Raw genomic sequence first — 19779 nt, forward strand, 5'->3', positions numbered from 1 at the left:
TACATATCCGTTCAACTAGCACGAATAACGATGATCAAAAACTGTTTGCCTCAAGAAAATGAACATAGGGAATTGAATGCTAAACAGTCTCCTCCCACCATCACGTGCAGTAACCGCAGGCATAGATTTATTAATATTAACGTTTTGCGCAATCTTCTTGTCTTTGTTCGCATGCTATTCGTGGACATAAGCACACGGTACATAAAGCCAACGTTCCCTTTTCATCAACTTATCTCATTGTACTAACGTTTTCTTTTCTAGGTGGTTGAACGGAGCGTGTCAGACATCGTCGACGGTCGGTTCTCCCGTTTCTAGAACACGGACTGACGTCCTGCTGTCAACAGTCTCTTTGTCTTCGTCGCCTATAACGACAGGAGAGACGGAAGTGTCGCTAGAAGACGGCAGGTGAGCAGCAGCGAACATTTTTGTTGGTCGTGTCCCAAGGGGCTCCTCCCTAGCCTACTCGCTACATTCAATGTATTTTCTGCATACCAACTGCTACATGTACTAATTAAAAAATTAGTGTGGAATTGATTGTTTTGATGGAAATTTTAGTTTGTGCATACAAAGTGATGGACATTGATTGTGTTTTTGTTGTCAAACACATAGAGCTTGGTTTTTGCAGTTTGTTATGGTATGAATGGTGTTAGGAGTTGAAGGAATGGTATTAGGTATTAGGTGTAGAAAGATTGGTTAGAAGGGACATGATAGAACAACACATGCTACTGATGTTGATAGCAATGCATGTCATTGTATGTAGATTACGTGTTTTGTGGACGGATAACTTGCCCACTACCACTATGGATTGCTCAGTGGCTTCTTCAGAGATGTCTGACGAGGGAAGTACAATGGGAGAAACAGAACAAAGTTTCTAAACGGACAATGAAGTTGGTTTGTTGGTGTGTTGGAGGGTGGTGATAGAGATTAAAGTTGTGTGTGCGTGCGTGCGTGCGTGCGTTGGTGTTTGTGTCTGTGTACATGTGTGCATGTGTGTTATACTCAATGTGTAACGTTCTAGATGGTCACAACGTTCCAAAGGAGCGACATTCTCATTCGGAGTAATACATCGAACAACAGCTTTTCCTCACACTCATTTCTATCCACCATCTTCACGACCACACAGCTCATCATAGATCATGTAATGCGACAACAAAATCTGTGAACGTTTAGAAAAGTGACAAGACGAGCTACCCAAGTGCTACTACAAACTGTTATTGAGCATGTCGAAGAGTGGGAGGAAGCAAAACAAGAGGAAACCGAAACAATATAGACAAGCAATGAAGGTGGTCTCTTCGATAATGAACAAGTGAGACGTCAGTGTGTGTGTGTGTGTGTGTGTGTGTGTGTGTGTGTGTGTGTGTGTGTGTGTGTGTGTGTGTGTGTTCAGGCGCACGCTTTAGTTTTGGGGCTATTACGATATATCAACATTTGACAAGACTTCAACAGCTTTGTTGGTTTACAAGTGCAACACCGCAACACCCCATATATTGTGCAAAGTGTGTATGGGGATCTGAGGGTCTCTCACATGTTCCACACATGAACATTGTGAAGCATTTGCAAACAAGCCTTGTTCACGGCCTGTTCACCAGACGGCTTCCCTGAATCAAAGCCAGATTCATGTCCTCAATTGCCATGGCAAAGCAAGTGTGACATTGCCTGTCTGCAGTACTTTGGGTTGGAGAGCAACGAAGACGGCAAGCCCAGATGACAGACACAGCGATATGTTGCACCTGCCATAGGAAAGTCTCTTGGTAGAGCAGCAATATGAGAGTAACATGATAGACCATTTATATCAGTCATTTGTGCCACTAGTGCAGCTACAGAGTAGCTCTTCAGCACATGAGGGGACACTGTCAGTCCTAGACATAACTGGCTGAAACAAGATGTGGTAAACATGTTAGCGGTTTTGTCCATTAATTAACCTTCATCTCAACTTTAGCGAGTAGGTAGGAGTTACATATGTGAGATGATGAGCATCTTTGCAAGATTAATAGAGTTATTGTGAGGATACTGAGTTTCAAATTTAGTGTTGCAAATAGGCAATATATTGTGATATCATTGACTGGCTGACAAAAAGTATCGTGGGTGTAGTTTTCTGATATCTCCCAACACTCGTCTGAATTACGACTTTGCCATTGTGTTTGTGTTTTGTGTGGAAACATTGTCTCTGTTGCTGTTTGGGATTGTGATTAGCATCTATGTGCCTGTCCGGAGTTTGTCTGTTAGTTTATCAGTTTTGTCTCTATTGCAATCAGTTGCTTGATTCACTTTCTGTGTATATGCTTGCCGGTCTGATTGCATGTTGTCTAGTTGCCTTCTTGCCTGTGTTGTCTTTTTGTATATTCATGCATCTATTGGTTGTTCTATGCTTGTTTCTGCATTTTTGTCTTTTCTTAGCTGCCATACCTGAATTCAGTGACTGTGTTCAACAGGAATGGATTGACCATGTTTTCGTCCTCAAAATTTCCAACAATCCCAACAACATAGTCGAGATCTTGATGTTTGCTCGTAACTCCCAACCTCTAGCAATGACGGACTTTCTATTTCAAGTAACAGTACCTAAGGTATTCCTTACAATAGGAAAGTGATAATGACACCTGTCTATCTGTGTTTGTCTATTTAAAGGCATTCCAGTTAAACAGCCAGTCACCATCCGGGAATCTAATTCTGGCATCATGACGCAAATTATTCACGTTGTGCATCCTCAACAGGTAAGTGTGTGTGGATTCTTTTAGATGTAGCCAGTCAGTAATGTAGTCTTGCGTAGATAGACCCCTTTCCGCCTCGTCATACTTTCCGGCGAAAATGTTTCTGGTGAACAGCCTTTAATGTCGCTATGTGCCACGTAACCAGAAATCGGCTATCTGAAGACCGTATTTGAATTCTTAAACGCTTCACTAAAGACCAGATTGGTATGTACACTGTGCAGTCCTATCTTAATCAGTTTCTCTTGTTTCGTAAAGAACACCTGAAGACTACAGCTATAGTCGTTGCTTTTTGTGATATCTGCATGTCTACAGCAGCAGCTAAACGCAGACATGGGAACGTTGAGGTCGAAAGGCTTTGATTTTATGCAGGCATGATCGACGTCGTATGTAGTGCATTGTGCTTTCTGTGTCGCAATGGAGACTGAATGTGAATGTACTGGATGGATGCGAACATACTTGATGCTGCTTGCTGTTTGACGTCCAAACTGATCGGAGACAGTCCAGAGTGTGTGATATCTGATGGAAGGTCTTAGATCTGGTCTTTAGTGAAGCATTTAAGAAACCAAATCCGGTCTTTACATAGCAAATTTTAATATCGAAATCAAAGGCTGTTCACCAGTCCCATTTTTGCCCGGAAGTATGACACAGCGGAAAGGGGTCTGTGTACGCAATACTATCAGTAATGCAGGTATGAAACTTCTTGTTTGGTTGTAATGGTGGCTGTGGCATGCATTTCTATTAGTCACAGATTGTAGTTTGTGCTTGGTTGCCTGTCTTTTAATTAATATTTATTAGCCCTAAGTGCATGCGCTTTTGGTAGCCTCGTACCCAGGTCTTCTTGCGTACTCGGAGAAGAGGGCCTGGTACATGATGTTTTAGCATGTGCACATAATACCTCGAAGTCATGCTTTGTGTGCACACATGTGGAACTGTGTTGTTCAGAATCTTGAGCTGATAGTATAGTGCACAATTACAGGGAAACAGCTTCCAGGTTCAGGTGTGACTTGTCTTTCTCAGTGGCTGTACACATGAGGACATAGGAGCCAGTGTGAGCGTAGCTAGAGTGCGACTCTTCATGTTCAGGGTACTACCAGGAGTGATGCGTCCCCTGTGATGTTCTTTCTCTATGCTTTTTACGACTGAGACCCCAATCCTGCTATCTTGTGCCTGCACCCTCTATTCTGCTGCGGTTTGAATGCATACTGAGCACAGCGCTGGCAGATCTACGTGGAAGACCATCTGTTTTACAGATAGAAATTTACAAAATAAGTTGCAACTTCTGCTGCAGTCCTTCTTGGTAAGCAAACACTGTAAACAACTTGACTGCTGTAGGAGTAGACATCGAGGCACAACAACCTCTTCATTCTAAACAGCTGTCGTAAAAACAAGTCCTCAAATCGTCTAGTTCGATCACTTGACCTTGTGTCTAGATCTAGTGGCTTCATCCAGTACTGATGCACAGAAACGGTTTCGCTGTCTGTTGCACACAACATTATTAACTCGAGATTCTAAACAACGTCGTTTCCGCATATATGCATACATTACCCTGATTTCGAAGTAATTTATACACTCATGTGAAGACAACTTGTACCGGCCCTCTTCTTGGGACTGCTTTCTGCACGTGATGGGAGAGGAGAGTGCAGAAAGCAGTCTGGAGTATAGAGGCCAGAGCTAGAGTTACAGTAATCGTTTTACCGGAAATGCTGACTCGACGGAAACGACCATGTAACTAACTCAGGAATGCCTAGCATGCGCTCTTTGTTATCCCTGGTGTGATGTGAACATATCGTTGTTGCAGCTTGTAGTAGGCGGAGTCATGTATGACTTTCCTGATTACTGACTTTCGAGTAACATAGCAAACAGAGATTAGGCAAACTTGCAACGAAACGACACAAGTGAGTCAGTCAGTCAGTCGAGCACATTTCCTGGACACTGAAATGATTTACTTCTGTGTGATGATATGACTGTCTGTCCTTTCTTGGCCACCTGTAGAAACATGTGCTGCATTCTTCTGTTTATCGACCTACACATGACGTTGCCTCTCATTTTGAATTCACCTAAACGAGGTTCTAGGGTATGCAGGTATGTTTATGTAAACAATTGTTAAATTAAGGGTCACCTGTAGTGTTGGGGCGGTGGTAGTTTCTTCATGTTAGGTATCCAAGACGCGTGTATGTGCTTGCCAGTACTGTGTGTGTGTGTGTGTGTGTGTGTGTGTGTGTGTGTGTGTGTGTGTGTGTGTGTGTGTGTGTGTGTGTGTGTGTGTGTGTGTGTGTGTGTGTGTGTGTGTGTGTGTGTGTGTGTGTGTGTGTGTGTGTGTGTGTGTGTGTGTGTGTGTGTGTGTGTGTGTGTGTGTGTGTGTGTGTGTGTGTGTGTGTGTGTGTGTGTGTGTGTGTGTGTGTGTGTGTGTGTGTGTGTGTGTGTGTGTGTGTGTGTGTGTGTGTGTGTGTGTGTGTGTGTGTGTGTGTGTGTGTGTGTGTGTGTGTGTGTGTGTGTGTGTGTGTGTGTGTGTGTGTGTGTGTGTGTGTGTGTGTGTGTGTGTGTGTGTGTGTGTGTGTGTGTGTGTGTGTGTGTGTGTGTGTGTGTGTGTGTGTGTGTGTGTGTGTGTGTGTGTGTGTGTGTGTGTGTGTGTGTGTGTGTGTGTGTGTGTGTGTGTGTGTGTGTGTGTGTGTGTGTGTGTGTGTGTGTGTGTGTGTGTGTGTGTGTGTGTGTGTGTGTGTGTGTGTGTGTGTGTGTGTGTGTGTGTGTGTGTGTGTGTGTGTGTGTGTGTGCGCAACAGCTGTCAGTGTAGTATTTAGCACTGCAGTGCTTTTCGTTATTTTATAGCAACATTTGAGGATGAGACTTTTGGATCTCATACAGTGTGGATGGATCCCCTGTGACCGAACAAGGTGAGATTGGCGAGTAGTGTTTGTAGAACCCAAGTGCTACTACAAACGGTTATTGAGTATGTCAAAGAGCAGGAGGAATTACAAGCGGAAAGCAAGAGAATACAGGCAGTTGATGAAGGAGAAACGAAGCGGTCTGTTCCATGATGAACAGGTACAAAGTGTGTGTGTGTGTGTGTGTGTGTGTGTGTGTGTGAGAGAGAGAGAGTGTGAGTGAGTGAGTGAGTGAGTGAGTGAGTGAGTGAGTGAGTGACAAGAGATTGAATACATTACATTGTTTGTCTATATCGTTTGCCTGATGACGGCAGGGTTAGTGCTTAAATTGACTATCTCCTTGCCACTGTTTCACGTGCTTTGGCTCTCTTCATTGTATTTTCAACAATATTGTCTCTTCAATCCAAACAAATGGTATACACGGCTTGTGTAATATCTTTGTTCTTGTATGGAGCTCTATGCTGACAAATTCTCCAACGCGATGATACTAGGATAGATAACTTCCACCACTAGTGTCTCCGGACTATTCTGAGTGTGACTCGATGGAACCAGCAGCTTCAACATATTACCAATACTGACCTTTGACGAAGATGGGCAATGTAAGTCTAATGTCTGACGTCCTTCGTCGCCCTCGCCTTCAGTGTTAAGGACATGTTGCTCAGATTACCAAAGAAAATATTATTTGGGTGGCTATCACATTCTAGAGCCTCAGATGGAAAGACAGGAAGTAGTTGTTAGTGTTGCTGCTCTTTTCGTAGTCATTCAGGTATAAAACGGCACAAGTGTATTGTGGAACGCCAGCTGCTTCTGTATGAACAGCCAGGTGCAGTGCAATGTGCCAAGTGTCATCTGTGGCTGAGCAGTAGGGGTGGCCTGACAGTACATCAAAGTTAAATGTGTCTTCTTCATCTTTGACTATGTCATCATCATCGACTCGCTTGCCTCCACTGATTGTACCTCAAGTCGGATATCGGAGCCTGATAGGACATGCTGTTGCTGCCATTGTAGTCAATGTGGACGATGCTTCAAATCCAAGCCAGGATTCTAACGGCATAACTGTCATTGTGGCAAACGCTGTTCATAAAAAGACAACAGTCAACTTCCACTGTCTTGCAAACATGGAAGACGTTTCCTGTGGCTCAAGGACATAGAGACATATGTGCAGACAGTGACTACCTCATCTTTCAGCTCTCCGCTTTTGGGGTGTTGTGGCCAGACACTGGCAGCTGTAGTCACTGTCAAGTCAAGTGTGTGTGTGTGTGTGTGTGTGTGTGTGTGTGTGTGTGTGTGTGTGTGTGTCAGGGTTCTCGCTACAGTGTGGCAGCGTTGCGCAGTGCCACTTTCCAGGACGAGTGCGCCATGCTTAGAAAGGGTAGATAGGAGCCCAAAGTGTTACAGGTAAGGAATATTTGAGAATTCTATACAACTGAAACACAAAATAGAAGTGACAATAGCGACAAATCGAGGCCCTTACAAAATAACATGGGATAACAGCCTCGTTCCAAACATACACGCAAGTGTTGATTGCAGTTCCGGATGCGTTGCCTCTGATTCTAGGTCCGGATGCCCTTTCAGTGACCCGGAAAGCACACCAATTGCGGCTCTTCAGGCTCTTGTCCGGGAATTAGCACCTAGAATCTACTCTAGACTAGTCATGGCTTCATTTGAAGCAACAACAGTGGTCCATGTCAATCAACTCTTGACGCAAGACTTTCTGTAGTTTTGTTTTGCGCATGTGCAACCTACAGGATCGCTAAGAAGGGCCTAATTACTTGCAATTGAAGTTGATTTCCTTGCAAGGACACTTAAATGGATGTTACACATAATAGATTCATTGCAAAGTCTACCTCATATGGTATCGGCTCCAGTGCGCATGTCACTGTAAAGAGCAGACTGCATGCATCGTGGACCCACCCATCCTGCTACGCTCCCAAAAATGTCTAGCAAGAATCCTGTATGTCTGTGTTTGTTTGTCTGTGTCTTTGTGTTTGTGTCTATGTACATGTGTGCATGTGTGTTATACTTAATGTGTAATCTTCTAGATGATCACAACGTTCCAAAGGAGAGACATCGTCATTTAGAGCAATTCATCGAACAACTTCTCCTCACACTCTCCCTTATCCACTATCCTCAGGCTTTCGTTGAATTGTTTTAGCAGCCACAAGCTCATCATGGATTCGTGGAACCTGACAAACAAATGCAGTCAACGTCTAGAGAAAGTGAGAAGACGAGCCACCTAAGTGCTACTACAAACGGTTATTGAACATGTCAAAGAGTTGGAGGAAGCACAACAAGCGGAAAGCGAAACAGTACAGACAGGCAATGAAGGAGAAACAAAGCATTCTCTTTGATGATGAACAGGTGAGACGTGTGTGTGTATGTGTGTGTGTGTGTGTGTGTGTGTGTGTGTGTGTGTGTGTGTGTGTGTGTGTGTGTGTGTGTGTGTGCATACGTGTGTGACCAGTGTGCGACAAATCGTCTCATCTCTAAGTTGTCCCCGGCAACCATATGTAAAATTTTTGTTGCCCGGTCATTTCTTTGGTTGTCCATACACACTAAATCCATGACAGCTAGTGTTATGCATGGTGCTATAGTCGATTTATGAGAATATATGTATTTACAGACTGGCATAATACAGCTAACAAACAAACAGACAGACAGACAGTGCACATAAATCTTTTACATTTTATCACATGTAATAGCGTTTATTAAGTTTGATGTATGAAAATGCTTTGACAGACAGGCAGAGAGACAGGCAGACAGACAGACGTGCAGACAACTGAGTGGAGACAAGATGAGTTCAAAATTACTGGATGACTTGATTCTCAATTTGTCTTAATTAAAACTTGCTGATTTTTAGCGTATTGTGGGCTGTAACAGCATCTTGTATAAGAAATATATAGCCTCGCAAGCCAGGCTCTTCCGCGCCGTCGCTGAGCTAACTGCACGTGAGTCACACGAGGAGGAGGAGCTTTTACCGGAATTGCTCCAGCGCGAGAAGAGCCTGGTCGCTTTCGAGAACGTCATAGTGACGTGGGACCCCCGATCCGGTTTCATAGCTTGATAAAGCTAATTCGATTTCCTAAAGAGCTCGTTTATGTAATTGCGCTGATACATGAAGCAGAGAGGTAGCCCTCCACGGAGAGCGCGTGAACACGAAATCCAGTGAAGCCGTTGATGGACGAAGTGCTGGTGAATAATGAGCGTAGGAATGGCCCACATGGGACTGGTCCGCTGAACCTACACTCTCCAGCAACGTTTCGTTCTACTGAACTCATCTGCAGGTTTGCACGAATTGAAACAGACGTAGAACTATTCACCACTCCTGCGCGTCTACTCTGACATCTATAGTCTGTGGGGGAAATGGTGTGAAAACTGCCGGCCCAGTTTCACTCAACGATTCATGAAAACAGTGGCCTAGAGCTTGTTGACGTCTCCACGTCATGATCAGATTGGCGTGTATTGCTAACGCAGTCTCTGTGACGGTACTTTCCACTCAGCAAGCAGCACTTTTGTACGATGTTGACTCTCCTCATGGTGAACTGGAAACATCTAGGCATGGGAAAACAGCAGTGCAGTGGACCCACCATGTTCAGGAAGTGTAGAGTTGACTCGTAGTTGCACGTGTAGTACGTACGACTTGTTTCAATGCACGGTTTCTGACTGCTACATATATACACTAACCGCGTACAATGAGTTCATTTCTCAAACTACCGCGCTGCAGATCTAGATTCGGCGGTCTGCTGTTGGCGAAACTGAATGCTGAAAAGGAGTTGTGACGCTGCAGAATATTACATGGCTGAGCTGTCTACATACATACTAGAAGCGAACGATGATGTCAACTACGTACTTCGTGCAAAACAAGCAAGTGCGTGAAGCGATGTCGCGTGTTCTCAACTTTCATACCTACGTGCTTACCTAATAGGATTAGCTTTATCAAGCTATGAAACCGGATCGGGGGTCCCACGTCACTATGACGTTCTCGAAAGCGACCAGGCTCTTCTCGCGCTGGCGCAATTCCGGTAAAAGCTCCTCCTCCTCGTGTGATTCACGTGCGGTTAGCTCAGCGACTGCGCGGAAGAGCCTGGCTTGCGAGACTAAGAAATATATGTGTTCACAGACAGACAAACAGACAGACAGACAGAGACAGACAGACAGACAGACAGACAACCTGTGAGAAGCAGTCTTGCTGCTCTAAACTGGCAGTTTCTATCTCCTTGGCAACAGACAGGAAATGATGTTCAGCAGGATAATTATAAAGATAACCAGCAATACTATCAACCACAAAGGACTCTGCAACAATATCTGAAATCTTGCCCATCAAGATTTTTGGGATAGAGTAACCTTGATAAAGATAGGATGCTTGTTTGTAATTTTTGTTTGAGGTATATATACGTTACAAGCAAGCATGCATGAGCATAAATGGCACAAAGTAGCACCTCCTTGACGTTACAGGTCACGCCCAATCTGGCACTTAATTAAGTACGAAAGGATGCACAGATATCTGTTCTGCATCTATGACATCTAAATGCTTTCGGTAAGTCTGCAAAACGGTATACTTTAAGTCTTATCTATAATTAAGTGTACTAAACAATGAGGGCATGCTTGCTCAGGAAGGATAGGCAAGTTTGTAGTTAGGGTAGCTGTGAGCTGGTTGTCGCTTGGCAACCATAGTTTGCCGTTTCTGTTGCCCGGACATATTTTTGGTTGTCGTGGGCACTCTGAAACTGGTTTGTCGTACACTTCAGTGTGTGTGTGTGTGTGCACGTGCGTGTGTGTGTGTGTGTGTGTGTGTGTGTGTGTGTGCGTGCGTGTGTGTGTGTGTGTTTGTGTGCTTGTGTGCCTGTGTGCGTGCATGCATGCGTGTGTGCATGCATGCATGCGTGTGTGCATGCGTGCGTGAGTGTGTGTGTGTGTGTGTGTGTGTGTGTGTGTGTGTGTTTGTGTTTGTGTTTGTGTGTGTCGGTGCAATAGTTCAGTTGGATAGAGTCTTCTATGGAGTGTGTACATCCAGTAACTTGCAGATTTGCAGGTTCAAGTCACAGTGATGGCGAGCTATACCATAACTTCCTTGGGCGAGAAACTTAAACACGGTTGCTTCGACTCAGGAGTATGAATTAGTACCTGATGGCAAAGGCTCTGACTGCGACAGAGTTCATCAGCCACTGAGGTCCAGGTGGGACTTCGAGTGCCCACACTACAGTTGGCATTGCCGTCGATGCTCCTGCGAGTACCTGGCCAGGCTCCAGTAGATTGCTAAGCACGGTCCATAGCTCCTACTTAGTGCACAGGAACCCAGCTATGTAGCTGGGGGCGTGACCATTGAACGTCAGCTTATCCATTTGCCATTTTGCCAGTGAATGTGTGTGTGTGTGTGTGTGTGTGTGTGTGTGTGTGTGTGTGTGTGTGTGTGTGTGTGTGTGTGTGTGTGTGTGTGTGTGTGTGTGTGTGTGTGTGTGTGTGTGTGTGTGTGTGTGTGTGTGTGTGTGTGTGTGTGTGTGTGTGTGTGTGTGTGTGTGTGTGTGTGTGTGTGTGTGTGTGTGTGTGTGTGTGTGTGTGTGTGTGTGTGTGTGTGTGTGTGTGTGTGTGTGTGTGTGTGTGTGTGTGTGTGTGTGTGTGTGTGTGTGTGTGTGTGTGTGTGTGTGTGTGTGTGTGTGTGTGTGTGTGTGTGTGTGTGTGTGTGTGTGTGTGTGTGTGTAAATAATGTTAAATGTGATGTCTTACATACTCAGCAATGACTTGCTGTTATTGTCTACTACTTTTGATTTTGTACAATTTATATATTTTAAGTATTTCATCACCAGCGTTTTCCTACTGAGTGTTTACTGTGTAGCAAGAGTGGAAAAGTTAGTCACTACATAATCAACAGACTGGGTGGAATCTACATCATAGGAGACCAGACATTTGATACATTACCAGGAGTGATCGACTTCTATAGGAGACATTTTCTGGACACGACAACGTTGATTGAAATAGTGAGCAACATTTATTCCATTATATTAAGTACTGACTTTGTTTTATTGTCTAGCTTTTGTGTGCATCTGTCTGTCTGTCTGCCTGTTTGTCTCTCTGTCTGTCTGTTGTTCTTATCATTAGTCTGTTACTGTTACTCTACGTTTTTCAATCTTGTTTCGTATTCACTGTATTTTAGGTCTGTATTTGATCACTGTTTTCTATTATTGGTTTTCTAAAGGGAAGTTTTAAGGGTCGTCCTTATTTAAAGACATTTTTAAAAAACCAAAACTTTTTATTTGGGGTGTTAGTAAATGGCTGTTTCATTCTTTAAACCAGAAGTAAAAATGGTGTTATGGACAAACTTTGGCAGGTGCTGTAAGTACTCCTGAAGGAACAGTAGTGTACAATGACCAATTGGATAAATGCTCAATAACTGACCACAGACGTGGCTTTGACATGTGCGGGTCATATTTGCAAGATGGCAGAAAGTGGTAACTGTCTCTCCTCAGCAGAGAAGGCACTGTCTATCGGCCTACCGTATATGCAAGGCTCACGAATGAGTATGAGGAGATGAATTAGACTATTGTAGGTATATTGTGCATTATGTAATTTCATGGACTTATTTTCTTTTATTAGAAGAAATTTCCAACGAGAACAGAGTCAGTTATGCATCACCACGGGCGACCTCACAGCCAGCACTCCAGATCACCACCGTTTCCTGGTATTACCAGTCCACCTGTTAGAGCTAAAGCAATAATGGACAGAGTGGCTAATGCATATGACAATACAGCATTGTCGTTAAGGTAAGATAATGTCAGAAATCAAACACTTTGGCAGACAGACAGACGGGCAGACAGACAGACGGGCATACATACAGACAGACAGACAGACACACAAACACACACACACACACACACACACACACACACACACACACACGCACAATTGGCAAATGGATAAGGAGCTGCTGTTAAACGATAATGCCTCCTAGCCTGATGGCTGGGTTCCTGTGCACTAAGTAGGAGCTATGGTCCGTGCTAAGCAATCTCCTGGAGCCTGGCTAGGTTCTCGCAGGAGCACCTACTGTGATGCCAACTGTGGTGTGGGCACCTGCAGTCCCACCCGGACCCCAATGTCTGATGGACTTTGTAGCAGTCGGAGGCCTTTGCCACCCCAGTCAAAGACCATGTACTCGTTTATACTCCTGAGTCCAGAGAGGCAGTTTTGTGTAAGCTTCTAGCCCAAGGAAAATCATGCCATAGGTTGCCATTTCTGTGACTTGAACTTGCAACTCTGCAAGGTCCCGGATGTTTCCATTCTCCAAATGCACTCTCTAACCCGTTGAGCCACATACACACACACACACACACACACACACACACACACAACAACAACAACAACAACAACAACAACAGCAACAACAGACACCGAGTATTATAGGTAGCTATTAAGAGCTGTTAAACTTTTGAACTTTAGTCTGTTTTAGTTGGTTGCTGATTGTATTTGGTTGTGGTTATGGAATGTGTATTGATACACACACACACACACACACACACACACACACACACACACACACACACACACACACACACACACACACACACACACACACACACACACACACACACACACACACACACACACACACACACCAGTTGAGACAGACAGACAGAGAGAGAGACAGACAAACACAGGCTGCATCACTTCGGTCATTTATAACGTTCGTAACATGTCTGTTCCTTTCAGTTGGGAGATGTGATTTTGGTGACGAAACAGAATGAAAATGGCTTATGGGAAGGTGAACTAAATGGCAGGAGTGGCCATTTTCCCTTCACACATGTTGAAGTAATAGAAGCTGATAGAGGTGGCGAACACAGCTAACCATCTAGCATATATGTCACATTTTTCAAATTCTTTTGCATGATCTCCCTGGTAGCTAATTAGCTAGTTTCAGGTGTGTTTCGGCGGGGATGGATGGTTTATCGGCTCGGGCTTATTTGCAGAGCTCAAGGCAATGTATGTTGTTTGTGTCCTACCTCAGTACTGACGCGCGCTATGGAGGAGTGTAGGGCGTCTTTATTGGAATGTACAGTTTCTGAGAAACATGTCTGCTCTATTGTGTTGTGTTGGATGACGAGTCAACATTGTGACTGTTCATAGTTAAGTTCTATCATCGTTTGTTGATAATGTGTCACTTGGGTTTTGCATGGGATGCATAATACTGTATGCAAGGTATCTTAAAATTAAACCTTGGGTGGACTGATGTACTCTTGATATATTAATTATTATGTTTATTCTTAGTCATTTGTGCTCACTGAAAGATGCAAACTACAATGACCCTGCATTCCATTATACATGGGATGATTTATCGAACAAAGTGAATATTAAATAATCTTACTGTTTCATAGGACAGCAAAAATTTGCCGGGTTTTGTCAAGCTATATATAGTATTAAAGGCTTGATGACAGAAATATTTTCCTTTTTTCTGTATGATAATATTGAGAATGTGCATGTGTTACAGGACAACAGGTTGCCTGTTGTGGCTCAAAATTCGAAGCAGATATTGAACTTGACGTGCAGCAAAATTCCCAGTTGTGTGCATTCCTAACACGTCTGATAACTCTTTTTGACTAATTACTACTCTTAGCTTACTCTGGTGCCTGCATGGTCATCTACTCAACGTATTGCTGAGTCCACTTTAGCAATCTGAATAGAGGCAGTTACAGTCGTACGCCTTAAATTAATTAGTTAATTAGTTGCGGAGAAAGTCCTCGAGCACGCAAGTCAATATATCCTAAATCCATTCTGCCATGTAATAATACTAATATATAACTATTAGATTCTAATCCGTCTACACCACCCTTCAGGACGTGCCTTTTGGCTAGCACATGTTGATGACGAGCGGTATGCTTACAACACGGTTGTCTGATGTCGAATTCTGTTGGTTTGAGTGCGTTGTGAAGACTCACTCACTTGTACAGGGAGTATGCCTAGAACTTTCCTGCACTGTTGAGGCTCGTGCCTGTAGATATGAGCCCAAGAATACCTCCCCCTGAAAACCTCTGCTAGATGGCAATGAGCGTTCAACACGTATGCTATTAAACGGTAATCAAAGCTTCAATTCTAAGAGAGTCATCAGTGCTAATGCGTAGTTTCAAGTTTGGGTCTTCGTAGTTGATTGATGTGGTGTGTGTGTGTGTGTGTGTGTGTGTGTGTGTGTGTGTGTGTGTGTGTGTGTGTGTGTGTGTGTGTGTGTGTGTGTGTGTGTGTGTGTGTGTGTGTGTGTGTGTGTGTGTGTGTGTGTGTGTGTGTGTGTGTGTGTGTGTGTGTGTGTGTGGTGTGTGTGTGTGTGTGTGTGTGGTGTGTGTGTGTGTGTGTGTGTGTGTGTGTGTGTGTGTGTGTGTGTGTGTGTGGTGTGTGTGTGTGTGTGTGTGTGTGTGTGTGTGTGTGTGGTGTGTGTGTGTGTGTGTGTGTGTGTGTGTGTGTGTGTGGTGTGTGTGTGTGTGTGTGTGTGTGTGTGTGTGTGTGTGTGTGTGTGTGCGCGCGAATGCGTGTGTTTGTGTAGGTGTGTGTTTGTGTGTGTGTGTGTGTGTGTGTGTGTGTGTGTGTGTGTGTGTGTGTGTCTGTGTGTGTGGTGTGTGTCTGTGTGTGGTGTGTGTGTGTGTGTGTGTGTGTGTGTGTGTGTGTGTGTGTGTGTGTGTGTGTGTGTGGTGTGTGTGTGTGTGTGTGTGTGTGTGTGTGTGTGTGTGTGTGTGTGTGTGTGTGTGTGTGTGTGCGCGCGCGAATGCGTGTGTTTGTGTAGGTGTGTGTTTGTGTGTGTGGGCGTGTGTGTGAATGGGCGTGTGTGTGTGGGCGTGTGTGTGTGTGTGTGTGTGTGTGTGTGTGTGTGTGTGTGTGTGTGTGTGTGTGTAGAAGTCATGTGTAAGTGTGATATAGTCGCAGGAACGTCGTAGCAAATGTAAAGTGACGATCAGTAGGCGTTGTCATATATAAACTAAAACAAGCTAAGCAGATTTCATTCTAACAGCCGGAATACTGAAAGTTTAGTCGCTCCTCACAAACACCTAGATGACTTTCCCTTTGAATATTAATATCGACCAACTCAATTAATTAATCGATGACTTCAAATATGTATACAGTATGATGTGTTAAAACATATATTTGTATTTGCCTGCAGCAAAAGCACTCGCAAATGGGCGAGTGGCAAAAGTCCATTTTTGAAAAATGGTACGGCCATAAGGCCGTGCGGGCGATGTCCTCCTGTGCACGCTAATTTAATTCTGCCGTGAATGAACGACGCACAACATGCAGTATTCTCAGAGAGAAATATCATTCATTTATATTTCTGTACTCATTCATTTAGCCACAGCCAGCGATAAACACCGTTAGTGCTCACGTTTGTACAAAAATCTCTTTATTGTCGTTATTTACTATAAGCTACATTAATTAATTTTTTCATTTGTAATTAATAAATTATTAGATCGTCATTCTCCTAACGTTCTCTTCTTAGTGCGGCCACCGGTAAATTTAAATTTGCTATTTCTATATTATCTATCAAATAATCAGTGGATTGCTTTCGACACGTTTGTCTTGATCACTGCAGAAGGGGCGTATCTGGCGCATCTAATGGGTCGGTTCTTTCTGCTCTAGTGGACCTCCCGTCACTTCAACATGCTCTATTATTCTAAGAATTTATTTATTAAATGCCAGGTCTATTGGAAGACATTGGTAAATATGGAGAGTATACATGTAATACTGATATACACTCCACAGTACGTGCCAAGAAGTTTAGAGTCTAGATCTGCTTACATCAATATAACTATACAACATGCACGTCAGCACTTCAGAGGTAACTAGAGCTTCTACATTTGGTGCAAATATTGCATGCAAGTTGGTTGTACACTAGACCGAGGAAAGACAGCACCTTCGAGAGATCATGAAGGGGGTTGTTCGTTCGGACCTACGACTCCCTCCCCCATATTATGTATTAGTTATTACATGGGTAGCTGGTGTTATGGCATTTATTGACCGTATCAACGAGCTAGTTGACAGAGCTGGAGGCGAGGATTCAATTGTCGATGTGATAAGCCCTGAGGCCAAGGTGTCGATAATGCCATAAACACCACATACCCATGTAATATGTAATTTATTGTATGGCCGTGGATTGCATGAAGCCAACACCCACTAGCGACGACAAGTAGAACAACCTCAGCAATACTGCTGAATGGGACAGGTCATGAGAAGCAGCAACACCTGCACTTCCCTTCCACTTTTCAAATTGCAGCGTTACATTCTACGTGGGCAACAAGCAATAAATAACTTGTTTGTGCTTGTTACCTTGCTGACGTAATTAGTAGAGGTAATAGGTGTTATGTGACTGCTCTAAGTGTGTTGTGCTATGTTTGGTAGCTAATGGCTTGTGAAAGTTTGTATAAGCGAAAAGATGCTAATAGACGAAATGGCATTTAGTGTATTGTATTCAAGCCTGATGTTGACTCTAAAATATATCCAGCGTATATTCTATTGCTATGACAGTGGATGGATTATCGGTTATATTCTACCTCCACGTGACCTGTATAAGCGCTGTAACTGGCTCATATTGCGTACCCGACCACGCCCATATAATAAATACATGACAAAGAGTTGATCTTTATGTTTGCCTTGGTAATTGAATCCACAAGACTACAAGAATATTGCTGCATACATTGAAGAGACAAGCTATACCTATCGTACATTATACACATGGCCTATCATCGATAATTGAGTGCGCACTTTTAGCAAGTACAGTACGTCTCGCCACAGCAAACGTAAATATACTGCATGCAGGTCTTGCCGCTCCAAACAGCCATTGCCTAGCGCCTCTTTCGCTTGGTACGTTACTCAATTACTGAACTTGCTAATCGATTCCTTGTGCATGCATCGTCTAGCTAGATTAGTGTCCGTCGTAATGATAAGACGACCAGTCGACTGCTGAATTGTTAGATTTTGCTTTTGTTGTCAGACAAAAACCTCTTGAAAAAGACAATGACGAAATAGATACCGTCCACCACAAAGTAGACTATCTTTAGTTTACCTGTCTTATTCGTGAGTTCCCTCTGACCACAACTAACATTTTTTGAAGCTGAAGTTGATGCTTGATTAGAGTTATGTGCCCGGCTGATTTCCATGCAGCAACCGCTGCAGAAGCGCATCGTATTACTAAAGAAAATCCTATTTTGCCGATCATTTCCTATCTTTTAGGTTTACTTTGTTCTTGGCAGGTCGCATTACGTGAATGAGTGTGAGCGAATAGTCAGTGTTATAATTAGAAGACTTTTAAAATGCCTCTACGATCTACAATGGGCCACGGTCGTACTAATGTCTAGATGGTCTTAAAATGATGCATGTGCACTGCACATGCAAATGCAAGCTTCCCTAACTAGGAACGATTAGGCTAGTTCGGCAAGGAACGCTATTATTGATGTTGTTCTGCAAAATGTTAGAATGAATGAAATCACTCGTGATGATCGCATTTTACAACAAGAAAAATCCATTCTGAATCAGTTGCTGGAATGTGAATTTTATAATATATGGTAATGTGCAAATTAGTATACAATGTGACGTTACATATTGCTCTTGTTTCTAAAAAATGAGCGTGCAGCGTTTGCAAAATTTCCGTCTGCGGCTTGAGATACGCCCCTGTTCATCCGTTTAATTTCTTGTTTGAGACACTCGGCTAGAAACAAAATAGAAAGGAAAAGTGATCGTCGCTACAAAATGAATGTAGTCTCGCGTAGCCAGACCCCTTCCGCCGCCTCATACTTCCGGTAAAAAAGGGTCTGGTGAACAGCCTTTGATGTCGCCTTGTGCCGGGTAGCCAGAAATCGGATATCTGTAGACCGAATTTGGTTTCTTAAACACATTATCAAACATCAGATTGGTATGCACACAGTACAATCTTATCTCAAGTAGCTTCGATCTCTTGAGTCGTAAGTACAGAACAACTCAAGACTACAGCTAAAGTCGTTGCTGTGCTGTGAAGTCTACATGTCTAAAGCAGCAATTAAACGCAGCCACGGGAACGTTGACGTTGACAGACTTCGATTTTATTGCAGGCATGATCGATGTACTACGTAACGCGTTGTGCGCGCTCGTATCACAACGAAGACTGAATGGCAACGTACAGAATGGATGCGAACGTACTCGATGCTGTTTGCTGTTTGACGTAAAACACAGACGCGTCGCGGGGGCGCAAAAAGTGGTGTGGCTGACTCGCTGCTGAGACTTCGGCTTCGGTCTTTGATATCAAAATTTTTGAAAACACCCCTGAAAATTTGTGAGGCTTTAGCCTTTCCGGCCCTTATTACGTGATGCCGCTTGTCCAACCGACTGCAAACAGTCCAGAGTGAACGATATCTGATGGATGGTCTTGGATCTGATCTTAAGTGAAACGTTTAAGAAACCAAATCCGGTCTTTAGATAGCCGATCTGTGGCTACGCGGCACATAGCGACATGAAAGGCTGTTCACCAGACCCATTTTCGCCCAGAAGTATGACGTGGCTGAAGAGGGTTTGGCTACGCGAGACTATTGTAAAATCAAGTATGAAACTCCTTGTTTGGTTGTAATAGTGGCTGTGGCATGCATTCCTATTAGTCACAGATTGTAATTTGTGCTTGGTTGCCTGTCTTTTAATTAATATTTATGAGCTGTAGGTGCATGCGCTAGAGTAGCCTCGTGCATAAGTACTCTTGCGTGCTCGGAGAGCCTAGAAAATGTCGGCTTTGGAAGGGAAACAAAATACCTCAAAATCGGGGTAATGCATGTGTGCACACATGCCGAACCGACGTCGCTCAGCATCTTGAGCTGATAGTATAGTGTGCAATAAGAGGGAAAGAGCTTCCGTGTTGAGTAGTGACTCGTATTTCTCAGTGGCGGTACACATGAAGACATATATAGGAGCCAGTGTGCAAAGCACTAAAAGGGATGATGCGTCTGCTGTGGTGTTCTTTGTGCGCATTTTACGCATAAGATACCAGTCCTGCTGTCATGTACCTGCACCCTCAATTCTGCTGCAGCTTGAACGAACTGTGCACATGGCTGGCAGATCTGCGTGGAAGACTGTCTTTTGTACGGATAGATATTTCTAAAATAATCTGCAACTTCTGCTGTGTGTCACTGCGTGTGTTGTATGTATGTGTGCGTGTGTGTGTGTGTGTGTGTGTGTGTGTGTGTGTGTGTGTGTGTGTGTGTGTG

General features: G+C 43.8%; 1 protein-coding gene across 2 annotated transcripts; it reads left to right on the forward strand.

The window, feature by feature from the left end:
- Positions 1–141: 141 nt before the first annotated feature.
- Positions 142–13444, forward strand: LOC134181441 (uncharacterized). 2 transcript variants are annotated; one of them, XR_009970153.1, is made up of 8 exons: positions 142–197; positions 262–405; positions 761–1306; positions 2398–2564; positions 2626–2711; positions 4701–4790; positions 5535–5750; positions 7633–7945. XR_009970153.1 is itself a non-coding variant. In XM_062648719.1 (7 exons), the coding sequence occupies exons 4-7, from the start codon at positions 7941–7943 to the stop codon at positions 13302–13304; spliced, it is 333 nt and encodes a 110-aa protein (XP_062504703.1). In that variant the 5' UTR covers positions 3277–3396; positions 4701–4790; positions 5535–5750; positions 7633–7940; the 3' UTR covers positions 13305–13444. The 2 variants fall into 2 exon arrangements, 1 of the variants encoding a protein (XP_062504703.1); XM_062648719.1 differs by lacking the exons at positions 142–197; positions 262–405; positions 761–1306; positions 2398–2564; positions 2626–2711 and adding exons at positions 3277–3396; positions 11424–11565; positions 12182–12348; positions 13292–13444 and having other exon boundaries at positions 7633–7951.
- Positions 13445–19779: the final 6335 nt, after the last annotated feature.

Source organism: Corticium candelabrum, chromosome 6, assembly GCF_963422355.1.
Source record: "Corticium candelabrum chromosome 6, ooCorCand1.1, whole genome shotgun sequence".
Taxonomy (NCBI): Eukaryota; Metazoa; Porifera; class Homoscleromorpha; order Homosclerophorida; family Plakinidae; genus Corticium; species Corticium candelabrum.